The sequence below is a fragment of the Acanthamoeba castellanii genome (assembly GCF_000313135.1).
Source record: "Acanthamoeba castellanii str. Neff unplaced genomic scaffold scf7180000084743, whole genome shotgun sequence".
Lineage (NCBI taxonomy): Eukaryota > Discosea > Longamoebia > Acanthamoebidae > Acanthamoeba > Acanthamoeba castellanii.
In genome coordinates, this window is record NW_004457410.1 from 198,389 (window position 1) to 218,465 (window position 20,077).

At 62.5% G+C, this 20,077-nt stretch overlaps 7 protein-coding genes across 7 annotated transcripts in view; 2 read left to right on the forward strand and 5 right to left on the reverse strand.

The window, feature by feature from the left end:
• Positions 1–12: 12 nt before the first annotated feature.
• Positions 13–4,361, reverse strand: ACA1_178280 (pentatricopeptide repeat domain/PPR repeatcontaining protein; the record flags this gene model as incomplete). Its single annotated transcript, XM_004338144.1, has 15 exons — positions 13–18; positions 157–212; positions 296–394; positions 557–947; positions 1,136–1,257; positions 1,365–1,464; positions 1,759–1,823; positions 1,932–2,028; positions 2,261–2,404; positions 2,426–2,509; positions 2,588–2,712; positions 3,096–3,204; positions 3,316–3,471; positions 3,764–4,078; positions 4,209–4,361. 15 exons carry the CDS (start codon positions 4,359–4,361, stop codon positions 13–15), a joined length of 2,022 nt encoding a protein of 673 aa, XP_004338192.1.
• A 564-nt stretch (positions 4,362–4,925) lies between these two features.
• Positions 4,926–6,254, reverse strand: ACA1_178290 (peptide chain release factor eRF/aRF, subunit 1, putative; the record flags this gene model as incomplete). The annotated part of the gene is made up of 1 exon (XM_004338145.1): positions 4,926–6,254. One exon carries the CDS (start codon positions 6,252–6,254, stop codon positions 4,926–4,928), a length of 1,329 nt encoding a protein of 442 aa, XP_004338193.1.
• A 221-nt stretch (positions 6,255–6,475) lies between these two features.
• Positions 6,476–10,751, reverse strand: ACA1_178300 (protein kinase domain containing protein; the record flags this gene model as incomplete). The annotated part of the gene is made up of 18 exons (XM_004338146.1): positions 6,476–6,718; positions 6,808–6,904; positions 7,025–7,118; positions 7,200–7,261; positions 7,366–7,477; positions 7,642–7,765; positions 7,895–7,968; positions 8,106–8,220; positions 8,366–8,450; positions 8,542–8,607; positions 8,703–8,772; positions 8,903–9,017; positions 9,220–9,319; positions 9,403–9,527; positions 9,691–9,766; positions 9,970–10,101; positions 10,271–10,523; positions 10,682–10,751. 18 exons carry the CDS (start codon positions 10,749–10,751, stop codon positions 6,476–6,478), a joined length of 2,013 nt encoding a protein of 670 aa, XP_004338194.1.
• A 290-nt stretch (positions 10,752–11,041) lies between these two features.
• On the reverse strand, positions 11,042–14,742 carry ACA1_178310 (ubiquitin domain containing protein; the record flags this gene model as incomplete). The annotated part of the gene is made up of 14 exons (XM_004338147.1): positions 11,042–11,115; positions 11,239–11,389; positions 11,504–11,639; positions 11,826–11,886; positions 11,979–12,114; positions 12,245–12,349; positions 12,478–12,847; positions 12,938–13,074; positions 13,304–13,449; positions 13,586–13,618; positions 13,720–13,858; positions 14,053–14,174; positions 14,285–14,411; positions 14,536–14,742. 14 exons carry the CDS (start codon positions 14,740–14,742, stop codon positions 11,042–11,044), a joined length of 1,944 nt encoding a protein of 647 aa, XP_004338195.1.
• A 280-nt stretch (positions 14,743–15,022) lies between these two features.
• On the forward strand, positions 15,023–16,033 carry ACA1_178320 (40S ribosomal protein S9; the record flags this gene model as incomplete). Its single annotated transcript, XM_004338148.1, has 5 exons — positions 15,023–15,159; positions 15,287–15,469; positions 15,588–15,663; positions 15,789–15,844; positions 15,931–16,033. The coding sequence occupies 5 exons, from the start codon at positions 15,023–15,025 to the stop codon at positions 16,031–16,033; spliced, it is 555 nt and encodes a 184-aa protein (XP_004338196.1).
• Positions 16,034–16,155: 122 nt separating this feature from the next.
• On the reverse strand, positions 16,156–17,645 carry ACA1_178330 (methyltransferase, FkbM subfamily protein; the record flags this gene model as incomplete). Its single annotated transcript, XM_004338149.1, has 4 exons — positions 16,156–16,353; positions 16,506–16,637; positions 16,766–16,969; positions 17,091–17,645. 4 exons carry the CDS (start codon positions 17,643–17,645, stop codon positions 16,156–16,158), a joined length of 1,089 nt encoding a protein of 362 aa, XP_004338197.1.
• Positions 17,646–18,124: 479 nt separating this feature from the next.
• The window catches only part of ACA1_178340 (RhoGEF domain containing protein), a gene marked incomplete at both ends in the record, with an annotated part of 7,687 nt that continues 5,734 nt past the window's right edge, over positions 18,125–20,077 (forward strand). Inside the window, 2 exons of the mRNA XM_004338150.1 lie at positions 18,125–19,648; positions 19,778–19,895. Coding sequence (XP_004338198.1) covers positions 18,125–19,648; positions 19,778–19,895 — 1,642 coding nt within the window. The remainder of the gene's footprint in view (positions 19,649–19,777; positions 19,896–20,077) is intronic.

A 20,077-nucleotide genomic window follows, 5' to 3' on the forward strand; every position in this document is an offset into this window, starting at 1 on the left:
GCACTTCGTCCCTCAGCTCTGGATAAGCCTGATGTGATAGACACACAACACGCATCACCATACCGCCATGCACACACACACACATTTGAAAGAAAGGGCGTGAGGGGAGGAAGGTGGCCGCAGCAGTTTGCTGGCGAGGGGAGAGAGCACGCGCACCTGCGTACGCTGCATGAGGAGGGTGACAACGTGGTGGCTCGGCACGAAGCCTTTCTCTGCACGACGGGGGGGTCATGAGTCACCAACTCGTGGAGCAGAAAAGGGAAGCAAGCGAACACGGGGAGATGATGCGTCATACCGCGCATTTCACGGAGAGTCTTCATGGCCGAGTTGAGGTAGCCGGAGCGGGCAAGGCAGCGCACCATGTACTCGTAGGTGCGCATGTTGGGCTCGACCCCTGCTCGGACCGACCCATGATGGGAAAGGCGCCGGGGAGAAAAGGAGAAAGAGGGAAGCAGTCAGCACTGCTCCACGCGCTAGGTTTGAGCGCCGTGGCCACCTGCCGCCTGCACCAAGTATGGCTTGGGGCGGGAGCGGCGGGTGGGAGAGGGAGGCGCACCGGATTCCTTCATGAGCTGCCACGCGTGCAGGGCTTTGTCCGGGCGCCGCGTGTCGGCGTAGAGTTGGACGAGGCATGTGTAGGTCACCACGTCAGGCGTGAAGCGCTCCCCGAACGCCCACAGATCGCCGCCATCACCACGGCGCCCCATGTCGTCCGAGTCCGACACGGGGCCTGGTGGGGACTGGCCGGCGCTGTGGTCCACAACGGCGGTGGCGGCGCCCTGGCTTGCCACCACCACCGGCGCCGCACTTGCAGCGGAGAGGGGCCGGGGAGGGAGGAAAGCCGCATCGAACAAGGCCTCCACCGAACGGATCCGGTGAGCGTGCGCGTAGAGCGAGAGCAATGTGTTGGCAGTGTAGCGATCAGCCTGCTGCCCTATCTGCTTCATCTGTGTATGATGACCGATCAATCCACCAGTGTCGTCAGCAACAGCATGATGATGATGATGATGATGATGATGATATGATAATGCAGAGGCTGCAGTTGTACCCCCCGTCGCATCGCCTATCACCCTTCCACCAGTCGGTGCTGCAGGGAGGGTCGGGGAGGGCGGGGCGTGGCGGGGCGGGGGCGTACGGTGTGGATGATGCGAGCGGCGGTGGCAATGGTTGTGGTGCGGGTGAGCGAGTCGGCATGAGGTTGGGCAGAGGCGTAGGCCGACAGCAACGAGTTCCAGAAGCGTGTGGCCTCGGGTTTGGCTGGACGACAACGTCGGTTGGGTTGCGTTCCACCGCCAAGTGTGAGCCAGGCACGAGCTTGATCAAGTCTCAAGTGAGTTGGAGGGGGAATTGGGGGGGGACCGCACCCACAAGCATGCCGCTGTCGTTCATGCTCTTGAACACGATCTCGGCCATCTTGACGTCGCCGTTCCTGGAGCTGGCATGGAGTAGCGCGGAATAGGTAACCTGCGTACGTGTGTGTGTCGTGTGTGTCGTGTGTGTCGTGTGTGTCGTGTGTGTCGTGTGTGTCGTGTGTGTCGTGTGTGTCGTGTGTGTCGTGTGTGTCGTGTGTGTCGTGTGTGTCGTGTGTGTCGTGTGTGTCGTGTGTGTCGTGTGTGTCGTGTGTGTAAAAAATATGTACATATATATTTATATGGGGAACGGAGCCGGATGAGATAAAGGGGAGGCAGGCTAGGCTAGGCTTTGCTTGGTGGTTGTTCCGTTTCGTTTTCGTGGTTTGCCGTGGGTGGGGGGGGGTACCTCGTCTGGCCTGAACCCGGCCGCTTTCATCCGCTCGAGATTGAGGAAAGCCTCGGCGTAGTAGTCTGGCCACGACGTCAAACCCCCCCCCATCCGCACGACGACCGTGAGCAGGGGTGGTGGGTGGTGCAGGGAGGAAGGGGGGAGAGTAAGAGCACCGCGCCGTTGGGCACACGCGCCGATCTGAGCGTTGTAGGTGACCTCGGTCGGGCTCAGCTGCAGGAGCTGCATCTCTTCCATCACATTGCGCGCCCTTTCCACCTGCCCTTTCTGTGGGTGTGGGTGTGGGTGTGGGTGGGGTGCGGGTGCGCGCACGCGGGCGACAACAACAAACAAACAAACAAACAAACAAAAAAGCGGTGAGGGAAGGGGCCGTGCTGCACGGAGGCACCGCCCCCGCGCGGGGGGGGAGGAAAGAGGGGGGAGCGGGCTGGGGGGAGGAGGGGGTTTGAAGGGGGGGCAATGCGAAATGACGCCATGCGTGCATGCACGCGGGCATTACCTGAGCGCAGGCAGTGATCATGAGCGTGAAGGTGACTTCGTCGGGCTCGATGGCTTCTCGTTGGCGCATGTGGTCGAACGTGTCCCACGCCCTGTCCACGTTGTCCGCCAGGAGGCAGCCGTGGATGAGAGACGTGTAGATTACCTGCCCTCCCCCGCCCCCGACCCCGCCCAAGACCCCGCCAACAACGAGGACGATCAGCTGCTGGTGCTGGTGCTGCTGCTGGTGCTGCTGCTGGTGGTGGTGGCGCTGGGGGGGGGTTCACAAAGGACTGCTCTGATGGGAGGGATTGGGGAGGGGGGGATGGCGCATGGCAGTCAGTCGCACCACATTGGGGCGGATGGAGGCCTCCTTGAGCCTCTCGAGCACTTGGAAGGCGTCCTGGAGCTGCCCGGCCCGCGTGTAGGCCTGCGCGAGGGCCGTGTAGGTCCAGATATTCGGCTCCAGCCCCTCTGTCATACGCCTCCGAGCGTCGAGGTCAGGTTCATGCCAACGTTGGTGCGGTCGTGGTGGTGGCTGGTGGTGGCTGGTGGTGGCTGGTGGTGGTGGTGGTGATGGTGGCTGGTGGTGGCTGGTGGTGGCTGGTGGTGGCTGGTGGTGGCTGGTGGTGGCTGGTGGTGGCTGGTGGTGGCTGGTGGTGGCTGGTGGTGGCTGGTGGTGGCTGGTGGTGGCTGGTGGTGGCTGGTGGTGGCTGGTGGTGGTGGTGGTGGTGATGGTGGTGATGGTGGTGGTGATGGTGGTGGTGGTGGTAATGGTGATGGTGATCATGGTGGCTGGTGGCTGGTGGCTGGTGGTGGCTGGTGGTGGCTGGGCGTGGTGGTGGCGTAGCGCGGACCTTCTGTCATGCGGGCTAGGTAGCGCTCGGCCGCGTGTGGGTCCTTGTTCTTGGCGCAGGCCACCACCATGGACGTGTAGATCTCCACGTTGGGCACAATGCCGTGTCGCTGTCCTCCGCCAGACCGCCCCGCCCCCACCCAATCGTGAGATGAGACGCGTCGGCCAGAAACGCGCGCCCGCGTGGGTGGCAAGCGGCTGCTGGGGGGCGGGGGCGGTACCAGCATGTTCTCGAAAGTGCGTTCGATGGGGGCGAGACCCATTCGTTCAGCCTGGGCACGGATCAGGAGGTTGTACCGCTTCGCGGTCCGCACGTGCCGCCGAAAGAGCTTGTCCTCGTCGACCTCGGCCAGCTTGAGCTCTTCCTTCTTCGAGACCTGCAGGAGGACAGCAGCCCGGGGCATGCCACACGACACGACACGCACGACACACAACATTGCACGCACGAGCCACACGACGTTACGTACGGTTGAGTGGGCACCGGCACGGATAAGAAAAGGGGGGGGCATGGGGTTGTGTGTCGGCATTCGCCCGAGGAGCACGAAAGCGCGCCCACCTTACCACGCCAGCCGCCAGCCACCACCACCACCAGCAGCAGCACCAGCAGCAGCGCCGCCGCCGCCGCCAGCCAGCCAGCCAGGGAGAGGGGATGAGAAGGGAGGCGCGCACCATGGGGGACTGGGAGGGGAGCATGAGGATGTCAAAGAACCGGTCGGCGTCCGCCTTGGCGTCCACGAGTCCGTGACTGGAGCTCCCCGCCGCCGCCGCCGCCGCCGGTGGCCACTCTCCTCCACCTCCTCCTCCTCCTCCTCCTCCCTGACGCTGCTGTTGGGTGAGCTGCCCGCTCCGGGTGGCCGTCGGCACCTTCCCCTGCTGCTGCTGCTGCCTTTCTTTTCCTCTTCCGCCGCCGCCTCCTCGCGAACCTCCGCCCCGGCTTCCGCCACCGCCACCGCCGGCCACGAGGGCGATGCCCTGCCGCCGTGACTGCCGCAGCAGGCCGCAGCTCCCGAGAGGCAACAGGGGCGTGCGGCTGCTGCTGCTGCTGCCGCCGGTGCGGTGGTGGTGGAGAAAAAAGGCGAGAAGTGGCCGAGGCGGAGGAGGAGGAGGAGGGCACAACGGAACCACCACCACCAGCAGCAGCAGGTGGTGGTGGTAAGGAGGAGATGAGCCGGCCCGCGGAGGCGGCGGCGGAAGAAGTGCTGCCTCCGGGCGAGGAACGGGTGAAGAGCAGCCGCCGCTGCTGAAGTGGTCTCAGTCGCGCCCACATTCGTGTGTGTGTGTGCGCCTGCCTTGCCTCCGGACGAATCTTTCTTCTTGGATTTTGTTTGTTACGGTTTCTTCACGTTCGGTTTCTTTTCATTTCTTTTGTTCTTTTGTTCTTTTGTTCTTTGTGGGGATTTCTGGGGTTCTTTTGTTCTTTGTGGGGGGGTGCGCGGCCAAAGGAAACGGTGTGGGGGAGTGGGAAATGTATTTGTACGGAGCAAGGGGGGGGGGCGGGTTCAGGTGTGCACACAACGCGGGGCCAACGACGACAACTGTACGTCACGGGGAGCCGCGACGGAAAGGGAACAGCGAGAAGGGAAACAAAGAGAGACAGGTGGAGGTGGAGGTGGAGGTTGATGTTGTCGTTAGCCCTACTTGGTAGGCCAGGGAAGGCGGCGCCTCGAGGGGGAGAAGAGGCGAGCGCGGTCCGGTCGCCGCCGCCGGGCACCACCACGGGAGGGTCCCCTCTGGAGGGCCGAGAGCTCTCCTCTCGGTGGAGGTGGGGCGAGGGAGCCGCACGGCGCCGCCGGGTGTCCGGGCCACGGGGGCAGCAGCGGCTAAGCTGCCGCTAGAGGTAGAAGTCGTCTTCGTCTTCGGCGTCGGCCTCCTCGGCGGCTTCGATGATGTCAAAGTCCACCTTGTAGCGGAGGATGCCGCCCACGCCGCCAAAGCCCTTGACGAACTGGGAGCCCTCCTGGGACTTGTTGGTGATAAACTCGAGCGTGCAGCCAAACTCCTTGTAGTGGTCGGCGAACCACTCGATGAGGGGCTCCTGCGAGAGGACCTCGAGGTCGCCGCCGTCGGTGTCCTTGAAGTTGGAGGCGACGCTGGTCTGTTCCTTGTTGAGGTAGATGGTCTTCTCGGTGCCGTCGCGCGGGTTCTTGAGGCGGTAGCGCACGTGATCGAGGCTCTCGTAGACGATGAGGGTCTCGACGGCGCCCAGCTCGAGGGCCTGGAGGGTCTCCTTGACGCCGATGCAGTACTTGCCGGTGTCGCGGGCCAGCTGCTCCATGAACTTGGTGAGCAGCTTCTTCTCCTGCACGAACTTGACGTTCTGCAGGCCCTCGGCGGCGAGCTCGATGGCCTGGTTGAAACCGTTGTCGCCGCCGTAGGAGACGTCGATGATCTGGAGCAGGATCTCCTTGAGCCGCGGGTCGAACAGGTCCGAGGCGGCCAGATCGTTCTTGAAATCGGCCAGACCGGCCAGCACGAGACCGGCGATGTTGGGGCGGTCGTTGGTGATGAAGAACTGCGTCGCGAGCTCGGCCACCTTGCGCAGATAGTTGTGTCGCTTCTCCAGACGCAGACGCGCGAATCGCAGGGCCGACTGACCACCGCGGCCGTGCTTCTTGGGCAGATCGACCGTGAGCCGGTGGATCACATCGCGCGTGTTGCCGCTCAGCGTGGCGAACAGCGACCCGCTGCCGTCCATCACGATGAAGCCGAACTTGGCATCTGACTCGAGCAGCTCGCGCAGGGGCTCCGTGTGGAACTTGTTGTCACACAAGTACAGACTCGTGTTGATGGGCTTGAACGGAATGAGATCGATGTTGACCTTCTTCTCCTTGCCCTCGTCGGTGATGATGGTGCCGCAGTAGATCACCAGCCCGTTGTCCGGCACCTTGGAGAATAGCTTCAGCCTCTGCTGGGTCGAGGTGATGGCTCCCAGCACCGACAGCCGATTGACTCGGCTCTTGATGTTCGACGCCGTGCCGTACTCGTCGCCCAACATCTTGGTGGCGCGCGAGATCTGATCCTTGGGCGGCAGGATGAGCGAAATCATGCTCGTACCGTTACCACGCGCCGCCTCCAGCGATGCGATGAGCTTCTTGATCCTCCATTGCTCGATGTTTTTCTCGTGCTCATCCAGTGCTTCGGCGGCGGACTTCTTCGACATGATGAGGGGTCGTCGGTGTCGGAACGCACAGGGGGGCAGGAGGCCTTCTGAGACTGTTGAATCGAACAAAAAAAAAAAAAGAAGCGCGCCTTCCTGAGCGCCCGTTCCTGGTTTCTTCCTCCGTGGCTATCACCATCATTCCAGAAATTCTCGGGGCGAAAAGGAGCCTGTCTTCCCAACGGTTGGCGGTGCCTTTCTGCTGCTGGCGAGTGTACTCTTCTTTAGAGGTGGGGCTGCGCGTAGCCGCCGTCGCTCGGCACGGCCGCTGCGTGTCTGGGTGGGTGCTTCTTCTTGGCGCCCGCTCCTTTCTTCTCCTTTTTCTCCTTTTTCTCCTTCTTGAGGGGCACCGGTGTGGTCGCCGCGCTGGCAGCGGTGGTCGTGGAGAAGTTGGAGTAGAGGTTGACCCGCTCTCCCTCCTCGATCTGCACCAGCAGCTGGCTGTACTTGGAACCCGTGAACGGGGTCTGATGGTCGTGTGGTGGCCACGCAAGTGGTGTGTCAGTCTCTCAGGGCACCCGGAGCGGGTGTGGATGGGGCGAGGGCGAAAGGGTACCTTAAGGCTGAGCTCGGCCTTGTAGTGCTTCACGAGCTTCCGCAGCGAGGGGAAGCTCTTATCTTCCGTGAGCCAATATGCCTTGCCCGGGGCGTGGCTGCGCGCGTTTGTAACGAGAGCATGCCTTATTAGTGTGTGTGTATGTGTGTGTGTGTGCCCGCGCGCGCGCCACAGGCTGCATACGCGGCTTCGCGCACGGGATAGATGGGCGCGGCACCTCACGCGGTAGTTCTGTAGGTTGTCTCTCGAGGTGAGTGTGGTGATGGTGAAGAAGCCCGGGTGCTGTGCGCTGAACCGAATTAGATAAGTTCCTGTTGTTGTTGTTGGTGTGCCACGAACGCGCGGGGGTCAGCCAACGAACGAAGTGCGCGGTCTCTCCATGCAGCGCGTACCGACAGATTTGCCGGCGAACACAATGCCCATCTGGTCTGACGTGGCATCGCCATAGAATCCCCTGCAGCACGAAGGAAGGAAGCGGATTCATGGAGGTGAGGCCTCCATGCATGTAGTCTGCTGACACTCAAAAAAATCCAAACGGCAAGCGTTTGAAGGATGTACTTGATCTTAATGGTGGAAACCACGTTCTGGAGGAGCTTCTTGCCCTTGGCGAACGGACCGAACCACTCCAGGATGGCGCTGAACCTCTCGAGCGTCACGACGTCCTCGTTTTCTGTGCGCATAGAGAGAGAGAGAGAGGCAGGCAAGCACAGGGCCGGTCCATGAGTTTGGTCAGTCACCTCACCACCTCACTGCAGTGAGGTGAGGACAGGAGCTTCAGCCCCCTCCCCCCTCCCCAGAGCATGGGTGGCGCCAGTTCAATGGCTGGGTGCGTACCTGGCACGAGGACCATGCGCAGGGCCTTCCAATAAATATCCTTCTCCACGTCGACCCCTATCTCGCACCATTGCGCGAGAACTCGGGCGAACTGTTTCCACTCCACAGCGTAGAGCAGCTCGCCCTGACGACGCACCGAAACGAAACGGAGGTGAGCAGCACCACGGCCAACTAACGCGCATCGTCTCACGCACGTCCACTAATAAAAATAATATATAAAATAAAAATAGGAGGCAAGGATAAACTCACGAACCTTGACGCAGAAGCACTCCTTCCAGAACGTTCGCGCCAGGGAGTTGGCCTCACTGATGGTTTCATCCAGCACGACTGCGCCACACGGGTGGCGCCACCGTAGGCATGATTGGGGGGGGGGGGAGAGGAGGAGAGAAAGAGGGGTGAGACCCTTGCGTATGGCGCACGGGTTGGAAAAAGGAGGAGCGGGGGGGGGGGCACTATTATCGCACCTTCGTCCAATATTCGCGAGTCGAGAATGTCCTGGAAGCTGGGCCGAGCAGCTGGATCGGGAGCCCAGCACTGTTCGACGAGGCGGCGCAGCTTGGGCGGGCAATCGCCAGGAATCTGAAGGGCGTGTTTTGTCACGTGAGTGAGGTGAGCCCACACACGCCTCAGCCCGCGGACGCCAGCGCTGAAACGAAGCCCAGAACGGAGTGGAAGATGAAGCGGCGGGAGAAAGTGCCTGGAGACGTTTCTTCTCCTCGACCACGTGCGAGTAGAGCTGGGCGAGGCCGGCAGGTCCGGAGCGGAGCTTCTCGTCGGAGTAGGGGATCTTCTGCGTGATCAACTCCCACCTGCCACACACGCACGCACGAGTGAGCCGCAGCTGGTGAGGGAGGTGGCTTGCATGCCGCTGTAGGGGGGAGGGGGGAGAGGGCCACGCACAGAATGATGGCGAACGCGTAGACGTCTGATTTCGAGTCAAAGTCCTCTCCGTCAAGCACCTCAGGGCTGTTGGCAGGTGTGCCGAAAGAGTTAGCTCGTGCCACCATGACGCCGGGGCGCGCCGTGCGTGCGTGCTGGGTGTGTGGCGTGCATGCGTGTACCTCATGTAATAGGGGGTACCCCCAACTCCCTTCCGGTCCTTCAGTCCGTAGACCTTGGCAAGCCCGAAATCTGAAGAGGCAGAGGCAAGGGCCAAACCCCACCGGTGGTCAGCGTGGTCGACAATGTTGGTTGGGGGGGGGACACTGCAAGTACTGTACTAAATGCAGCACACATCTCCGTTTCATGACCACGCACGTACCGGCCACCTTCGTCACGAAGTTGGCATCCACCAATAAGTTCGCGGTCTTCAGGTCGAGATGAAGAATCGGGTTGGGTTTGTTGAGGTGAAGGTAGTTCAGGCCGAGGGCACAGTCCTTGGCTATTTCACATACGAGGCGACGAGAGCACCCGGATTGGTGGTGGAATGTGAGTGTGCCACACTGTCAGCCACCGGCACGGAGCACACGAGCGGCAGGTATTTCTGGAGAGAGAGAGAGAGAGTAGCGACAGCGTACCGATCTTCATGCGCTGCTTGAATGGCAGCTTCAGTTTTTTCTTGTGGAGGATGTCGAATACCGACCCATTCTCCATGAGCTCCGTCACCATAAGCAGCTCGTCGACCTCTTGGTCGATGCACACCCCCATGAGCAGAAGCACGTTCGGGTGCAGGAGCTTACTGTGTAGTCAGAAGGCGTGGCGTAAGCTCAGGAGGGCTTCATCCGGAGGACCCGGGGGATCAACAGCGGGGCGGAACCAAACCTCATCACAGCGCACTCATTCCGGAAGTCTTCGAGCACTTCGGAGGTCCGCTCATCTATCTGCCCGTCGCGCCGGAGTCCTATGTGAATCTTTTTCACCGCTACCGGCTTTCCTCGCAGTATGCCCTGTGTCGTGTGTCGTGTGTCGTGTCGTGTGTGTCGTGTTCCGAGAGGGGTAGGGTGTGACACTCACGAAGCAGCCAACGATTGATGCGCCGGCTCACCGACGAACGACGTGCTACAGGAGCATCACACACGCGCGCGCGCGGAGAAGGAGCGAGGTAGATACCTTGCTCACAGTACCAAAGGCGCCCTTGCCGAGGGCGGCTTCGTCCAGCGTTTTGATTTCTTCTCGCTTCAGCTCCCTGCGTCCACAAGCGCGTAAGTAGAGAGTGTGCGTCGGTGGTACTTTTGGGAGAGGGAGCGCGCCGGCGGAGGTATGCCCCCAAGGTTAAAGATGTGTGTGTGGTGTGTGTGTGGTATGTGTGGTGTGTGTGGTGTGTGTGGTGTGTGTGGTGTGTGTGGTGTGTGTGGTGTGTGTGGTGTGTGTGGTGTGTGTGGTGTGTACCAGGTCAGGATGTCGTGGGAGAGGCCCGAGTCCTCTCCCGACGACTGAGCGAGGGTGTGCGCCAGCAGAGTGGTACGAAAAAGCGCCCCCTTGGTGGTGATAGCCGCGGAAGCCAGCGACGGAGGCTCCTGCCTGCGGCCAGGCCCACGCGCACCACACCGCCACCACGAACACAATAAACACGCACGTTTAGGGGCCTAAATTGGTGGGTGGGTGCGTGCGGCGTGCGTGCGTGCGTGCGGAGGGGTCAGCTACTACGACGTGCCTGTCTCGAGGAGACGTGGAGGAGGAGGAGACGGACGCGGAGGAGGGCGGGAGAAGGAGAAGCGGAGGTGTGCGGGAAGGGGGCGCGGGCTGCTGGTGCTGGTGCGTCTGTTGCTGGGGTTCGTGGTGGAGGGCGGGGGCAAGGAGGAGGCGCCGGTGGTGGTGGGCGGCGTGGAGGGCGGCGTGGTGCGCGTGCGCATAGGCCTGGAGGGCGGCGTGGAAGGCCGTAGCAGCCCGGCGCTCCTCTTCCTCGAGCGCTTCCACTTCGGCAGCCAGCCGTTCCTGCTGCTCTTGGGTGGAGGCCAAGGACGAAGTAGAAACAGAAGTAGACGTAGAAGTAGACGGGGTAGAAGAGGAAGAAGCACGGGGGCGCTGGTTACCGGTCGCCACGGCTTGGTGGTGGGGGTGGGGGTCGTGTGCGGCCATGAGAGACAACAGCTGTGCGCACTTGGTGCGCAGGGCGACCTCCAGCCGCTCCTGCTCCTCCAGAGCTCCACGCAGTCGCCTCCTCGCCTCATCCACCTCGGCACCCCCCGCCGTGCGGCCCAGGGCGGTGGACAAGTCTCCTCCAGTTGCTACTGCTGCAGCTGCGGCCATTCGCAAGTCAGTCGCCAACACGCTAGACGAGGGCTCCCCCCTTTAGATGCGGATGTGCTCTCGCCCCGAAGTTCTTCTTTGTTTTGTTTGGCTTTCTTCTCTTTCTTCTTTTTTTTAACCCCACCGGAATTTTACGTAATCCGGTATTTCAAATATGTGGTGCTCTTCGAAAACAAAAAAAAACCCACTCAGGCAAGCGACAGAAGGCTGGCTACTCCGCAAAGTAGTCGGTGTTGGCGTGCTGGGGGTATACCCCATGCTCCTCCACCAGGTGTTTCTTGATGCCTGGACAAGGCCAAGGCCGCACGGCACGGCACGGCACGGCACGGCACGGCACAGTGTTGGATGATGCGTGGTTAGCACTGGCTGTGTGTGGGAGGGCAATGCGAGAGGGTGGGTGCGTGGAACCGTTTCGCTTGTGGCGGGTGTGGCAGAGGGAGCACGTGACGGTTCGGTTGCCGCACACGCCCTGGTGCTCTCCGCGCTGGTCGAATGGTACCTCCAGCGAACAGTAAAGACATCCGACCATGCGCTTGGGGCACTCAAACTCCCGGTGCACCTGCATCGCCTCGGGAGGCAGCCGGACCCCGCACGCACATTCCGCCTGGCTCGCCACCAACCGACTCTCGCACGTCAGCCCAAGGCAATGCATGGGGGAAACTGGGCCGCGTACCACCACGTGTGCCACCGCCCGGTGCTTGTCCTTTTCCGCGAGGGGAAGAACGGCCCCGCACTCCTCGCACCGCCAGCTGTATCGCGCGCATGCCATCTCGTGCAAGCCATAGGATGTCACCGGCACCTCCCGCCGGCTGCCGATCGACACAAACAAAACACGCGCGCGCACACCGCACGCACGCACACACACACGAGCACACGCACGCACGCACACAACAACAACAACACGTGGAGTAAATCAGAGCAGGTGATAAAAACGGCGGGTGGGGCTATGCACTCGGGGCGGACATAGTGGATGTGCTGCCTACCAGTGCGAGCACTGTACGACGTCGGCCTGCTTGTCTGGACTCTCCAGCACCAGCTGTCGGCCCTCTCCACCTCCTGAACGTGTTGTGTGCGCCAGTCAGGTACGGGCCGCGGGCACCCGAAAGCCGCGTGAAGTGTTCTCAGGGGTTCCATAGAAAGCTACGCACCTGGCTTGCACTCGAGCGAAAAGCTCACAGATGCACCGGATGGCGTCGCGTAGGCGCACACGGTGATGTAGAGCCAGCCCTCCTGCACTGCTCGCGCCAATTGCGGGTCGGCCGCTTCGATGTGCAGACGCTTTGCCTGCTCAGACGGAGGGGCCACCACCAGAACACACAGCGCCAGCGTAATGGACCGCGTGCCCGTGAGTGGAGGCGTGTTCACCATGAGGAGGGAGGGAGGGAGAGGGAGGGGCTTGTGTCGGGGTACGCACGCCCTGAGTTTGCGCCTTCCAGGTATAGGCCAAGGGCGTTGGTCGCCTGTTCTCGGGCGTGTGCGAGACGTACAAATCGACGTCCCCGACGCCCACCGGAGACACCTGCATGCGGATGAAGGAGGGCGAGAGAGCGAGCGAGAGAGAGAGGATTGGCATCAGTGGCCAGTGGAGGGGCGTGGAAGGATGTGGCTTCATGAAGGGGGGGGGGGAAGTGTTACGGCTGACCCTACCTCGATCAGAAGGCCGGCATCGAGTGGCCGATCCAAACGCAATCGATAAGTCACGCTTTCGCCCTGGCCCAGCTCGCCAGCGGTCGATCCATCCAATGTGACGGGGGCGATGGGGGAGTAGGCCTCGCGAGGCTCGATGACGTCGACAGCCACATCGGCGTCGATGATCGAGATCCCAGCAGAGGGGCCACCGATCAGGGAGTCCGGTGCTGGAACCGCCAGTTGCGCGTCGGCGGAGTCATCTCGCATCTCGTGCGAAGGTGCCGGCAGGACTTTGGTTACGTGGAACCGGTGATCCTGGCTCCCGTGAGAGAGGCGAACCGTATCGCCCACCGTCAGGGTCTGATAGTTGCGCAGCTGATCGGCCAATCTACGCCACGAGAGAGAGGGGGAGGGGTCAAATGGCGTGGGAGGAAGCGGAGAAGGCAGGTAAGGCAGACGGAGGCGGCGGTGCGCGTACATGGCCTCCCGGGTGGCCATGGGAATGTCGATCCACGAGGCCGACTGCGGCTGCAGCTGGGCGTACTCCCCTTTGGGCAGGCGCACGGATTTCAAAGACACGTGGTCGCCCTCCTGCAGCGCAAGCTTGGCCATGATCTGTAGTGCCCCCCCCCCAACCGCCACCAGCCACCAGCCACCAGCCACCAGCCACCAGCCACCAGCCACCAGCCACCAGCCACCAGCCACCAGCCACCAGCCACCAGCCACCAGCCACCAGCCACCAGCCACCAGCCACCAGCCACCAGCCACCAGCCACCAGCCACCAGCCACCACCAGAGAGATGAGAGGAAGGAGGCGAGTGGAACAAAGGAGCCGAGGCGCGTACGGAGGCGGGCAGGTAGCACATGCCGGCCGGGGCTTCGAAGTCAAGGGCGCCGCAATGTGCGATCGGGGAAGCATCGGCATCAGCCGGTGATTCTGCGTCGACCTTCCGTACGCGAAAGGTGTACGGGAAGGGCAGCCCCTTGTGCACTTGACATATGCGCACGCACGCACGCACGCACATCACGGTGCGACCACGACCCACCACGCGTTGAGAATGGTGGTGATGGGGGTGGGGGTGGACAGGGGTACTGGGGTGGGCTACGTGTGTAGCCAAGTTACGTACCCGCTTCTTCAAGGACAGCCGCCGGAAGCACGACTGAAACAACGACAACCGACACGGCCGCGGCGGCCAGCGATGGTGAGTGCACCATCGGGAGGGGGGGAGGGTTGGGGTGGTCGGTTCAAAAGACTGCGGACCTTTGTCACCGCGATCCAGGCGGGGATTGCCGCCGACGGCCGATGAAAAGCACTGCAGCCTCCCGATCTCGAGGCTGCTCTCGGCCTCTCTTCGCAGGCGCTGGTTCTCCTCCTGCTGTCGCCGCATCTCCTCCCTCTCCTGTGCGTGTGCCACGACACCAATGACACGCAAGACACGACGCCGATGAGGGAGGATTATTGTCCAAGGGGGGGGGGGTAATGTAAGGAAGGGGCCTCAATTATTCGAGGGTGGCGAGCTGACACACACAACACACAACACACAACACACAACACACAACACACCATACATAACATACTAACACACACACATACCATGGCACTCTGCTCCTGCCGTCGGATGCGCTCCTGCCGTCTCTGCGCCTCCTCGGCCTCGTACCGGAGCTGCTCCTCGGCCCTCCGCGCCTCCTCGACCTCCGCCAGCACTTTGGCGCGCTCTGGGCGGCGCGCTTCACGTGTCAGAGCAGACCTCCATCGTTTGGACTTCCTCGTTCTCGTGCTCATGGCGCGCGCGTGCGATGGGGGAGCTGGTGTTGGCAGCACATACCGGCTTCGGCGGCGGCGCGCGCACGGTGCTCCTCCTCCTCGGAAGCGAGCTGGGCAGCGCGCGCAGCCTCTATGCCCACGAGCATGCACCGCTGCCCGCTCTTCACCCCCAGCTCCCCCAGCGCGGCCTGCGCGCGCGCACGTTGTACAGACACACAAACCACACGACCGAAGCCAAGAGCAACAGCAGCAAGCACATGTTGGCGGAGGACAGGGAAGCGGCGGCGGTGGTGGGCAGAGAAGGAGGAATACGTGGTCAGGCGGCTGGCGGCCTCGTGGCAGGAGTCCGATGAGCTTCTGCGCGTGGGGCGCTACCCCCGTGAGTTCCTCCAGCCGTTGCTTGACCTCCGACACCGTGGCCGTCGCGGGCACCTCCACAGAGTAGGGCTGGCCGTGCCAGCGCACCTCCAGCTGGATGGTGGCCGCGGCAGAAGCGTGCACGCCAGTGGGTATGTCCATATCCAACGTTGACACGTCTAATTCCTCCTCCTCCTCCTCCTCCTTGTGCGTGTGGTGGTACGAGAGGGGGCCTTGCCTCAAATTCTGTTCTGGTACCGGCACACGGGGGGGGGGTAGTTTGCCAACTCCCTCGTTACGTGGCCAGCTTTTTTTCCACACCTGAAAGAAAAACAACATTCCTTTTGGTTTCTTTTTATTCTTCCTTCCCGGCTAAGGAAACAAACAAGAAAGCAAAAGATCGGGAGTTGGTGTTTGCCGCTTTTCCGCACACTCTTCGAAGATGCTGCGCCAACTGAAGCCCCATGAGCAGAAGCTGCTCAAAAAGGTCAATCTCTACGACTGGAAGCGTGAGAACAACGTGCGTGAGATCCAGATACTCCGGCGCTACCGCATTCAGAAACGGGAGGACTACACAAAGTATGCTGTGCGCCTGTCCCCTAAATTTTAAGCATCGGCCTCAATTGATTATCTATCGTTAATACTCTACAGATATTATTAATGATGTCTCTTTATTTCTATTTACAAAAAAACCACAAAAATCCAGATACAATAAGCTGGCGGGAGAGATCAAGTCCCTGGTAGTTAAGCTGGGTGCCATGGATGCTGCCGATGAGGTGCGCCGGGAGGTATCCGACCAGCTCACCCGCAAGTGCTTCCACCTCGGCCTCATCACCTCCGACTCCTCTCTTGCCGCCTGCGCCAAAGTTTCTGCCTCTTCCTTCTGTCGGTTCGCCTTTCCCTCCCGTTCGTGTTGTTGCAGGTGGTCGGTTGGGCCATCTTGGCCCCGCGAGTCCTGTCGCTCACGTCCTCCTCCTCCTCCTCTCCTCTTCTGTTCTGTTGTGCAGACGACGGCTTCCGGTGGTCATGGTGCGATTGAAGATGTCAGAGAACTTGAAAGAGGCTGTGACGTTCATCGAACAGGTGACTCCCGCCACTTATCCCAGCCGCCTCGACACTTGCACCGCGAGCACTAACAGTTTTGATGCCGTGGACGTAACACACACCCATCACACGACATGCACACACACACACACACAACACACCAGGGGCACGTTCGCGTAGGACCCGACGTCGTGACCGATCCTGCGTTTCTTGTCAACCGGTACGGTGCCTCCTCCGTGTAAAGCTTTTAAAGTCGTGCTTCCCCCTTCTTGTCGCCGTGCTGCTCATCTCGCCCAACCACCGCAGGGCATTCGAGGACTATGTGACATGGGTCGACAGCTCCAAGATCAAGGAGAAGGTCATGAAGTACAACGACGCGCTCGACGACTTTGACCTTCTGGGCAACTGAGGCGAATGCGAAGGACCACCGGTCTCTTTGTTCGCTTTGGACTTGAGAACGGAACACAAAGCCAGCTCTCTTTTTTTCGCTCTACGTTGCGGGGTTATGCACGCCCGTGGGCGTGCTCCTCCTCATCCGCGGTAGATGGGCGCGTCCGAGTCGGTGGCAAGGATGGTGCAGAAGTTGCAGAGCACGTAAGTGTTGAGGTCGAGCGTGAGTGAGTCGCCCTCGAGCACGCGCCTGTACAGACGCAGCACGTCCAGCACGGCCTCCTCGCCTCCTGGGCCGAAGTTCCACTTGTGGATGCTGAGCCACAGCGTCGGCTTTTTCTGCACGTGCCATAGATTCATGGATATATATATGTATTTCCATGTATATCACGCACGTGTGCACCGACGGGGAGGAGAGCCCGTTCAGTTTAGAGGGGACCACGGTGGGCTATTCGCCGGCGTGAGCCGGGAAGAGGTCAAGCCCAACGTACGGTTTGCTTCAGGAGCCAGCTCTTGAAGGAGGGCAGGATGATATGCTCGGCCCCCTCGGTATCCATCTTGATGAGGTCGAGGTTCTCGATCCGGTGTTCCTCGATGAATTGGGGCAGCGTGAGGCAGTCCACCTGGCGGAGAGCGAAAGTGGTGATAGGAGAGAGCCCGCGCGGGCGCAATGTGAGTGGGGTGGGCTGAGACTGCGCGCTGGACGGACACGGACGGGGGTGGCGCTGCCAGAGAGAGGGTCCCTCCGTACCTTCCAGCTCTTGGGGTGGGTGCCCTGCCCTACGGTGGCCATGCTGTCGCCTCCGCCGCCTCCCATCGGGTAGATACCAGGCTTGTCCATGATGCAGCGCCAGTACACCTTGGTCTTGGCCTGCAGCTCCGGGTTGAGGGCGACGTTGGCTCGCAGCTCGTCAAACGCGTATGGGTCGGGCTCCAGCGCGTACGCAGCCTTGGCCTGCGCAAGTGCCCACCACCGCCACCACCACCAAACGCTGCTCAGCGCACCGCAAACCTTTGTGCGCGACCAGTACACAGACAGCACTGTGGAGAGGATACGGGGGGAAGCTCGCGGGTACCAGAGTGGCGCCGTAGAGGACGGTGGGTCCTATCCAGGCGCCGAAATCGATGAAGGAACTCTGGGGTCCGATGAAGGTCTTGTAGATGAAGTAGGTGTCCATCTCCCACCAACGGTTGTCCACCTTGTCCCACCAGTCCACTGTGGGCTGGTCGGGCGAGGCCATGGAGCCGTCGTAGGTGGTGGCGTACACGTAGGCAGTGTTGCCGTCGTGGAAGGTCACCTTGCGTGTCTTGCGTCCGCTCCACTCCCACCCCACGCTCAGCACCTGCGGCTCGCGTGCCCCTCTCCCCCCTGCTCCGGTACCAGCTCCCGAGTGGGTGGCCAGATCAAGATCGCGCTCCAGCTGGCGGATGCGCGTCTCCTTCCGCTCCAGCTGCAGTTCGATGATGTCCACCGCGACTTTCTTGTGCATCTCTGCAGCTATTGCCGCCCTCCCCCCCTCCGCCTCGCTTCCCGTTGGCCGCTGCATTACCTCTCGGAATATGAACCAGTTGAGGACTAGCAGCACCGCCGCTCCCAACAACAACACCCGGGTGGCGAGGGTATTGTTCATCCTCCTTCTGCTCGTGAAGTATAAGATGGTCCTTCTTCCTCGTCTTTCTCCTTCTTCGCCGCTGCGTGAACCTCCTCCTCGCCACGGAGGCACCCCCTCTCGACAAAATAGGCCAAAACAGGAAAATGGCGGGCTTGCTCAACCTGCGGAAAAGCTGCTTCTCTGGCCCCCAACGGCTGCCCCCCCCCAAAGCAGAAGCAGAAGTGGGCAAGTGAGAAGGGGGCTGCTGCCTTCTGCTGTGCGCACAACAACTGAGAGAAGAGAGAGCACGCCCAAGCCAACGGGCGTTCACTACAAGCCCTCCCCCATTGCCAGGACCCAACAGGTGCGCACCCCCCCCTCTGCTCTGCGCTTAGGAAGGGAAGGGAGGAGTCTAAGGAGGATGGCTGGTGATGGCTGGTTTGGTGGGGTTGAGGGGGCGAACAGAGAGCGCGGGCAGCAGTGGGTGTGTAAGGGGCGGCACCAGCGAGCGAGCCATGATGGACGCGTTCTCCGTGGCGGAGACGGCCACGACGAGGGAGCGGCCCCACCACCGCACCTCCGTGGTGGGCAAGGGAGGAGGAGGAGGGCGCAGCGCGGAGAGTCCGGCCTGGGGCGCCCTACCGCCCGCGGCGGACTGGGGCGAGCAGCAGCGCTCCTCCCAGCAGCTGTCCTGGTGGCGTGGCACTTCTTCCTCGCCCTCCGCCGCAGTGGAGCCTCGTGCGCGCGGTGGGCAGGCCTCGGCCCGGGCCACCACCGGCCGGCGGGCCGAAGACGACCGACAGAAAGCCGGCGTTGCGGAGCTCAGCAGGCGCGAGGAGAAGGAGCGCCGCGACGAGCCGGCGAAACAGGGCCTCGGTGGTGGCCCACGAAATGTGCCGGACTGGAACGAGCAGCAGCAGCAGCACCAGCACCAGCAGCACCAGCAGCACGGCGACTCTTACGCTTCGGCCTCGGCCTCGTTCCGTGGCCGTGCACGTCACGACGATGCCGGGGTCGACCATGGCCTCCGCGATCTCGGCTACACCGGTGGCGGCAGCGGCGGCCGCAGCACGGAAAACAGCCGCGAGCCCCGCCACCCCGCAGGAGGAGGAGGAGGAGGAGGTGCCGGGGGACGAGGCACCACCGCCGCCGCCGCCACCAGCAGCAGCAGGCCAGCGGATCAGTTGCCGGACCACCACCGGGACCACCACCGCAACGATTGGCAGCGAGGAGGAGTAGGAGGAGGACCGCCACCGCCGGCACCATCGTCGGCGTCCTCGACGGCATCGGCTTGGCCCGCACCACCATCAGCAGCTGAGCAGGCAGGGGTCGGCAGTCGGCGTTCTGCGGCCTCGGCATCCACTGCTGCCTCGTCGTCGTCATCGTCATCGTCGGGGTTTCTGCCGCCGGCGGCCGATTGGACGGAGCAGCGCAGCGCCGAGGAGATGGCCTGGTGGCGGGGCACCCGCAAAGCGCCTTCCGCCGTCGCTGCCGCCGCCCAGCAGCAGCCGCCGCAGCGTTCCCGCGCGGGTACCGGGGCGCCGAGGGACGACTTACCTCGCACTGCCACCCCACTCTCGGCCGCCGCGGCGGCTTCCTCCGGCGACCACCACCACCGCCGCCGCCGCCACTCCGGCGATGGTGGGCACGAGCAGCAGCAGCAGCCCGCTAAGGGCAGCGTTGGACCTCCCTCGCGAGCCCGCGGCCAGGCCTCCGACTGGCCTCCCCCGCCGGGACGAGCTGAACCCCTCCCACCGGAGCCTTCCCATTGGCGCGAGCAGGGCACATCGCTGCGGGACGAGCCGCCGCCGCGGAACGGAGGAGACAGGGCGCGTGATGCCTCGCGCAAGGCATCGGAACCCATCGGCAGCGGCGGCGCCGGCGGGTGGGACGCACGATCACGAGGAGGAGGAGGAGGAGGAGCAGGATCAGGAGGACGAGGGGTATGGTCACCGGCTGCCGGCATGAAGATGGGCATGGAGGGGGCAGAGGCGCACCGACGAGCGAGCGAAGGCGAGAGCCACGAGCAGCGCTACTTCGTGGTGCACCTCCCCCCCTCTCCCTTAAACCAGACCGCTCTGGCACACGCGGAGCTCACGCGTCCGTCGGATGGGACCCCCCATTTAACTCATTAATGTCGTGTGTGTGTCGTGTGGTTTCCCCATCATCAGGAGCTGCCGGACAATCCGACTCGCGGGAAGGGCGGCCTCCCGCGCTCTGGGAGGACGCCGCAGGCTCCACGCCTGGTGCGCTATTCCCCAGATACTGACGACTGGGCGTGGGCGCCAGGTGCGTCAACACCTCCTCCCTCCTCCCGCACACCGTGAGCTCTCCGAACGCGAATTGTCCACAACCAACCTCTCGGAAAATGAACCAGTTGGCACGCAACCAACCAACCAACCAACCAACCAACCAACCAACCAACCAACCAACCAACCAACCAACCAACCAACCAACCAACCCACCCACCC